The sequence below is a fragment of the Erpetoichthys calabaricus genome, chromosome 5 (assembly GCF_900747795.2).
Source record: "Erpetoichthys calabaricus chromosome 5, fErpCal1.3, whole genome shotgun sequence".
NCBI lineage: Eukaryota > Metazoa > Chordata > Cladistia > Polypteriformes > Polypteridae > Erpetoichthys > Erpetoichthys calabaricus.
Window position 1 is genome coordinate 233,913,909 of NC_041398.2, and position 8,395 is coordinate 233,922,303.

Below are 8,395 nucleotides of genomic sequence, written 5' to 3' on the forward strand. Positions count from 1 at the left end.
AGTAAATCACAGCAAGACTTTGTGGGATTCTTCTCACACTAGTATGGATGAGAGTGAGCAAGAGTCTCCTAATGGGCATTTACCTCTTTCTTGCACTGCTGTTTGAAAGCACAAGAGTACGTTAGACAGTCATGCTACAATGACTGAGACAAAACAACATGATGACAACACAATATAATAAAAAAAGCATGTTATCATTGTCTCATACGTGCACATGGGCTTGACTAAATGTGGTATGCCAGACCAGGGGTTGACAGACTGCACTAACACCTTTTCTCCTTCTTCTGTAGATCCTCAAAAGGGAAGCCTGCTTAACTGTAATGCCAGTCCTCAAACAGACTCCACTTCCGGTTCTGATTTCCGCCCTGCTCCTGACCTCACTTCCGCCTATAGCCCCTTGGACACACCTTTTCCTCCTCCCAGACTATAACGCCAACAACTTTTCTTTGTTAATTTAGTACATCTTGGACTCAGTCTCAAGTGATTACTCAGTCATATTGTATATTAATTTACTTTATGCGTACTATTGAGAATATACGGAAACCTCAAATCTTTTTTTGTCTCTGTCTTGCTCTTTTCTCACACCGTATACAATTAAGTTATTTGCTCTATTTTTCTTCCATTTTATTTTTACTGTACATTATGCTGCCAATTTCCGGTAAGTTGAATTCACATAACCTTAGGTAGTGCAAGTTCAGGTTCTACTGTATTTTGTACATACATACTCCTCACATCTGCATTGATACATTAGAACAGAGTTTCTTAAATTATGGGTCGCGACCCAAAATGGTTTGCAGGTTGTCGCTGTATTAAATGGGAATGAATCGCAAAAGGTTTGTGAAGTGTGCCGTGGCGGGCTGCAGTGGGATAATAATAATACAACATTTTATTTATATAGCGCCTTTCCTATGCTCAAGGCTCAAGGTACTAAGAGACATCACACCACTATGACAACCGGCGGTATTTCTCGAAGTCGGTATGTTGATCAGAGGTACCCATTCTGACAACTGTCATCAAATGGATCTCAAAGACACTAAGAAGGGCAAAATTGGGTCATGAGAAAAAATAAGGAACTCTGCACTAGATACATAACGTTTGTTACTGGTACTAAACAAGAAGAACACTAGCCATATCACATACACTCCATTCCATTTTCAATATTCATAGTGCTGATCATTGACAAAACAACCTGCAGCCTTATCCCCAAACAGGGGTTCAAAGTATATCCCAGTCATTTTTTTTTTTTTTTTTACTTTTCTTACCATCGCCAGTATCAAACTTCTTCACTGGAACAAAATTGCTTCCAAAAAAGATGACAGATACTGCACTGGAGACGTAACCATAAATCAGTGCTGAGCTATTCGTCACATTGTGGCTGCTTGTTCTCATATGGATATAGTCATCCGTCATTTCATCTTGTTTACTTTCATCAACTAAAAGGAAAAGAAAAAAAGCAATCAGGATTCTTGATTTAAAAAAAAGGCTGAAAGAAATAGTTGAGTATCTTGACTTACCTGTATAATATACTGTTTTATTAATCAATTAAAATACAGGGTGATTCAAAAAGATTCATCCGATTTCAAAGTGCCATATATATACAACCGTGAGGTGCCTAGGAACCAATCACATACCAATTGAAAGACGGGGTCATAGAGTTTCTGACTGTCACCGGAAAGGGCTCCTTTCAGTATGTGAAGAGATGGCAACCCCTGAGCAGAACGTTCTCCACTTCAAATAAGAGTAAATCCGTCATATCTGTGCAATATGATTTTCATCGGCAGTATGGCTGTGAACTTCCAACAGCTCAGAACATTCATCGTTGGTAGCAACAGTTCAAAGAATGTAAAGGGAAGAGCACTGGGCAACCTCGTGTTTCTGATAAGGACGTTCAATAAATCCATGCGAATTTCCAGTGCAGACCAGGCAAATCTACTAGACGTGCCAGCCGAGAACTATCACTCCCTAACACGACTGTTTGGTGTGTCTTGAGACGACGGTTGGTGATGAAACCGTACAGATTACAACTTTACTTTATATGGCAACATTCACAAAATCTAAAATGTGCAGGTACTTTACTCTATACAGCACAACAATTAAGGAGTCAGTGAAACTTTCAGGGAATGAATAATCCCCTCCTTAATTAGAAAAAATCGATGCTGGTTGGAAAATTATAGCCCTTGAGCGTGGAAAAGGTGCTACATACCTTATATAATCACATATAAGTTGGGTCTTGAAACACAAAAAATTGATCATAAAATCAGACTCCGACTTATACGCCCGTTCAAAAATATACTTTTTTTTTTTTTTTTTTTTTTTTACATCTTCTTGCTTCCTCCAATCTTGCACCAGTTTCTCAGGCATTGAATTTTGTTGCAGCAGCGCAGTTACCTGATTTCTTTTGCCACTTCAATGACTTTTAATTTAAAACCAGCTTCATATTCTCTTCTGATCGAATGCCCCATCACAGATGAGGGATGCTCTTATGATAAAGGTGTATAAGGGTGTGAGATACAAAAAACACAAAACAGTGCAAAAATCGCATTGGAATAGTTTAGGTATTACCGTGTGGTCACGTAAGCACAATACATTGGAAAAAAAGGCTGCGTGCTCCGTGGTTACTCTCACAGGTGAGTGTTAGAATATCATAATCTCTTGGACCAATAGCGTCAATTTTCCTCATTCGACTTATACGACTGACATTACAAAATATCAGAAATTATACGGTAAAATCAAGTCCCGACTTCTCCGTGGGAGAACTTAAATGTGAGTATATACGGTAAATAAAATGTATTACGATTCTTGCATACTGTACAACAGCATACAATGACTTCATTGCCATCTAAACTTTGTAAGTACTCAATAGTATACTTAGTTATGGTCAATACTTGCTAATTTAAGAACTAAAATCGATACAAGAAATGTTGACTATACAAGCAATCTACCTAATTACTATTAATACACATAATGGACATACTAACCCAGCAAAACAAATGCACTGTTTACTTGCTCTTGGACAGATGGGAAATCTGAGCTGCCAAGTCAGAAATTCTATGTAAATGCTTTACCAACTTGGCACTACAAGTCAGAAATTTTGGAAACAACAAAGCAAACTGAATTGCCGAGTTGTGATATAACACTAATTTTTCACCTTACTCAACTATCTAAAATGAAACATACAGGGCCCTCCATAATGTTTGGGACACTGACTGTACGGCACTGTATAGCCTTGTGTGCTAGAAATACCATTTTTGGTCAAATTACATTTGAAGTGAAGCAGGACACATTTAATATGTTTATTTTACTCTTTTATTTTCACAAAAAATTAATATTGTCTTTAATTGTTTGTGTCAGAGATCTTGCACTTCTAAAAATTTGACAGGAAGTTCATGTGAATGCACTGAAGGTGAAATGTCACAACTTTTGGATCAACAAAAATCAGCAGAAGCTGCTGCTGATGGTTTGGCTTTTATTTCTTTATTAGTCATGTAAGGCCATGCTGTAAAAAGCATGGGGTCCTAGAAACTATTGAAATCGTCAGAAAAAAAAATGAAATGTAGAGATTTCAGGTAATTGAAAGGAACTACTCTGAGCATCTCTCTCCTAGGAGGATTCATTTTGCTGACATGCTCACATCGCTTGTGTAATAGCGGTGGGAGGAAAAGTAAAAGGGATACCATTTTGCCGATTTTAGCGGCTAAGCGACTTTGTCTTTCTTTGGAGGTTTCATTTTGCAGACGTGATGGCCTCACTTGTGTTTCCTCGGAGGTGGAGCCCTTACCCCGACTCCACCTCTCACTTCCGGGGTGGACAGACACACACACTTCCACGAGTAGACGTTTATATATAAGATATTGTGGGTTACACATTAATAATGTCTATTGATGGAGACTATTTTTACCTTTCAGGAACAAAGTAGTTGAGCCATGTTCTAAAAAGGAACTGAATTTTCAGGTTTTTGGGGTATATAGTAATAAACTTACAGCTAAATGGCTTAACATGAACTTTCTTTCTGTAAGTCTATATATGCCTCTACAAAATTTGCCATAACTAAAAATGTGAAAATTGTTATTTGACCGGCAAAAAAAAAAATTAATAAATAATACAAATTTTTTCTTATAAACACACCTTTCCCATGCTCAAGGTACTTAATTAGAAACTCTAACACAAAAATGAATTTTTAATATTTTATTACAGAATTTCTTGAACATATTTACTGTATAGTACTAGGGTGTTGTACCATGTTAGCCATTGTGAATGTAGTGAGAAGTCAAGTAAAATGACACCTTTTATTGGCTAACTAAAAAGACTACAATATGCAAGTTTTCAAGGCAACTCAAGTCCCTTCTTCAGGAAAGATATAACATTTAGATGATAATTCAATACATTTGCTATGCTCATCGTTTTGTTGCATAATAAGATGCTGCAGATGTTCTATCAGACGGTTGTGGCGAGCGCCCTCTTCTACGCGGTGGTGTGCTGGGGAGACAGCATAAAGAAGAGGGACGCCTCACGCCTGGACAAACTGGTGAGGAAGGCAGGCTCTATTGTAGGCATGGAGCTGGACAGCTTGACATCCGTGGCAGAGCGACGGGCGCTGAGCAGGCTCCTGTCAATCATAGAGAATCCACTGCATCCACTGAACAGTATCATCTCCAGACAGAGGAGCAGCTTCAGCGACAGACTGCTGTTACCGTCCTGCTCCACTGACAGACTGAGGAGATCGTTCCTTCCCCACACTATACAACTCTTCAATTCCACTTGGGGGGGTAAACGTTAACATTATACAAAGTTATTGTCTGTTTTACCTGCATTTTTTTTATCACTCTTTAATATTGTTTCCTTATCAGTATGCTGCTGCTGGAGTATGTGAATTTCCCCTTGGGATTAATAAAGTATCTATCTATCTATCTATCTATCTATCTATCTAATCTTTGTAAAATTCAACAGCTTTGTGTCAGCATGAAACAACAGTATGTGTTTCCTTCTTGTACCATTCTTAATCTTCCACTTACAGCCATTTTTTCAATAACCTTATCAGTTACAAACTTCTCATCACTGATTTGATGTTTCAGGGTTCCAGAGAGGTCAAGATCTGGGCCTGCAAGATGGAAGGAGAAGAATAACCCATCCAAGTTCTGTGATTGACTCCTGTGTTTTCAAACGTCCGTATGCTTGTGCATGGTCATGCTGAAGGAAACCAAAAGACCATCCATCAGATTGTTATTTATGCCTAAAGGCCGTGTCACATTAGATGACTTTTCTAGAGATTTTCAGTCGTAGTCTTCATTTATAATCTTAGCAAATTGGAAGCAGTTATTAGCATGTTTCCGTGAAGGCCAGTCACATAATCTGACAAATCCAGTAATTTACCTTATCTTTAGTTGTAGTGACGGGCTCTGTGTGCAGGCGAGAACAGACAACCAATGAATGATCATCCGTAAGCACAAGGCATATAAATACAGCATCAAGGAGTAAAGAAGTGTGGATGTTTTGACCTCACAAAAAGAACAGAGACTCATTTGGTCCGATTCCTTGTTTGTTTTTTGTTTTTTTGGTACCACAACAAAGTGGAAAAAAAGATTTAAAAAGATCAAGACTGAAGCTAAACTTGCTGCACTTGCTAACCTATCATATAGCATTTGCTACGTCAGGCAGAATGTTATTGTCCGTCAGAAAAAGGAGCTGGAAAATCATCAGGCAGTCGTTTAACTTGACATGCCCAGCAATTCTCAGTCATTTAAACTGTCATGGTTTACAGGCAGAGTGGTAGCTCTGAGGCTAAAGATCTGTGTTGGTATCTGGAAGGTTGTCAGTTCAAACCCCATTAATGCCCTTAACTCTTTTAGGGCGGATGTCGACAGGAGGGGTTGAAGGCGAATGTCGACAAAAGTCGACATCCAGGGATAGAGGGTGACAATCAGCTGTTAATGGCGACAAATCTCACTGTCACGTCACAGGCATTCCCTCTGTGCTTGGAGGAATGCTAGACTCGTTGACTCGGCAAATAAACATTGCGTGTGCGTGAGTTGCGAAATGTAAACAAAGGCAAGATGGCACCGACATGTGAAAAGGCAGCGAAGCAAGTGCAGAAAAGAAAACATTTGGCAGACGTTGTTTTGCGCATTATCGCGAAGTCGGACTCTTGATTTTTCAGAATCGGACTTTATTGGCAGTGATCAGGAGATCGCGCAAGAGAGTTAGAAGCAGGCATCAGCTGATCAGACACCAGCCGATGCCGCGCCAGCGGATCTGCTGCCAGTTGAGTGCCTTTGCGCAGCCGATGCATCTACGGCAAGGTTCGCATGGGATAAATACACAGACATTGATCCGTTGAGAGCCGATCTGGCTACCGGAGTTTACAAGACGGCGTGGCTTGCTGTTGGACACGACAGATCACCAGCTGCTGTACTTCAGGCTGCTCTCTCCTGATGCTGCTTTTCAGCTACTGTCAGACGAGACAAACAGGTAGGCAGAGATTTTTTTTGAATCGCGGGCTGCGTTTGCATCGCATTCTCGTTTTTCAAAGTGGAAACCCACAACGAAAGACGAGATGAAGCGCGCTGTGGCATTACAAATAGAGATGGGACAGAACTGGTGATATAACTTCAGGGAGCATTGGTCCAAACGTGTTTTGTCCCCTGGTGGCTTAGGTACGTGCTGCTGCAAAGTTTTATTCACTTCTGTAATAAACAGAAGCAAATCCCATGGGGTGAGCCAGGCTATAATGCCATACATAAAGTTCATAAAGTTTCAGAAGATGAAAAGAGGTGACAATACGGTTTTCATGCAGGCAGAAAACTTGGTGGCAGTGGCATGGCACGATGGCAAATGGGTGACTTGTCTCTCTACAGTACACACTAACAATATATGTTAGAAAATGCAGCAACAGACAATTGAAAAATAGGCATCAAAACAACACATATTGTAAGGACTGCAATGTGGCAATGACTGAAATTGGCTGCTTTGAGCGAGATCAGACTTTGCTGTGTAAAATGTATGTGATATGTATGTGAAATCATAGAGTATGCAGGCTCATACAACATGCAAGAAAGTAACATTTGTCAAAAGTAAATATTTTTTGTTGATTTGATATGTTAAACAATTGCTTTGTGTTCTTTTTTAAAAAATATTCAGCCCTGGGAGAAAAGAAACAAAAAAAAAATTAGCCCTAAAAGAGTTAAACTGAAAATTACACCAATGGCTGACCCTGTACCCTGACCCCCAGAGCAATAATACTATTTCCCTCAGGGATTAATACAGTGCACCATATTAAACTGAATTACAGCAGCACCGCCATGCTCATGCCAAGTATATGGCGCTTGCATGTTCTCCCTGTGTCTGTGTAGGTCTTCTCCAACAGTCGAAAGATCTGGAGGTTAGGTGAATTAGTGACGCTAAATTGGCAACCGTGTGCGTATGTGTATGTGAATGTGTGTGAGTTCACTCTGCAGTTGTTCCTGCCTTCAGCCCAATGCCTGCTCGGACAGGCTCCAGCACCTCTGCGATCCTACTCGGGATTGAGTGTGCTTAGAAAATTGTATAGCACATAAATTATGGACTCAAATGACGACCTGGCTTGGACTGAAACGAGCCACCTAAGACTTTAAAGCGTCTTCAACGTCAGCGTGCAAAGAGTAAACGTTTCATTGTTATTATTATTACTACTTTTTTTTTTTGTAATCAGAATATTTTCTCGATACCGGCTTATGCTAACTCTGAAAGTGGGCATCGTACAGTCAGAAACACTGAAAATACTACTAAAATAAAAGGTACCTGCTCTCTCCCCCGTACCGGACAGGCAGTTCGTAACCGCACACAAAGCAAGCAGAGTCACGAACAGCGTCGTTTGCCACCGCGCAGCTCTCACCGAATGCACAAACATCCTTTCGACGTTTTCACAATGAAGATATTGGAGCAAATATAATTTACTCGATTTCTCATTCCCTCTCCCGCAGATTAATTCATCGGAAGCACGGAGCTGAAACAGAGGACTTCCTTAAAATACAATCAGCTGACTTCCCGACGATCACGTGACAGTGTACAGCGCGATACACCACTGCACTTTGTACGACTTTCTTTTGAAAGCGCGTCACTCTTTCGCGATATTCGTTTGCTTCACAGTCATTAAAACCCTGTACTTTCGTGCGGTGTCAGCACCTCCTTACTGTAATGCGTTACGCGATCAGTTTCTGCCGCTTAAATGGTCTTTGGAGAACTTATTTCAGTAAAGCGATGCGTGCATCAGTTACATCGTGCTTTCGCGTTTATGCTGATATTACGGTAGATGCGGAGAAGGGTACTAGTCTGACCCCATTTTTTCCAGATCAGCGGATCTCAAGTTCAGTCCTGGGTGGGCATCTATGGCAGATTTTGGTTCCAAACAGTTTCGCAATCT

General features: G+C 40.3%; 1 protein-coding gene across 1 annotated transcript in view; it reads right to left on the reverse strand.

The window, feature by feature from the left end:
• Positions 1 to 8,026, reverse strand: part of LOC114652319 (transmembrane protein 144-like) — a 65,593-nt gene extending 57,567 nt beyond the window's left edge. The window contains exons 1-2 of the mRNA XM_028802660.2: positions 7,774 to 8,026; positions 1,263 to 1,433 (exon numbers count right to left, since the gene is read on the reverse strand). Coding sequence (XP_028658493.1) covers positions 1,263 to 1,433; positions 7,774 to 7,882 — 280 coding nt within the window. The 5' untranslated portion in view covers positions 7,883 to 8,026. The remainder of the gene's footprint in view (positions 1 to 1,262; positions 1,434 to 7,773) is intronic.
• Positions 8,027 to 8,395: the final 369 nt, after the last annotated feature.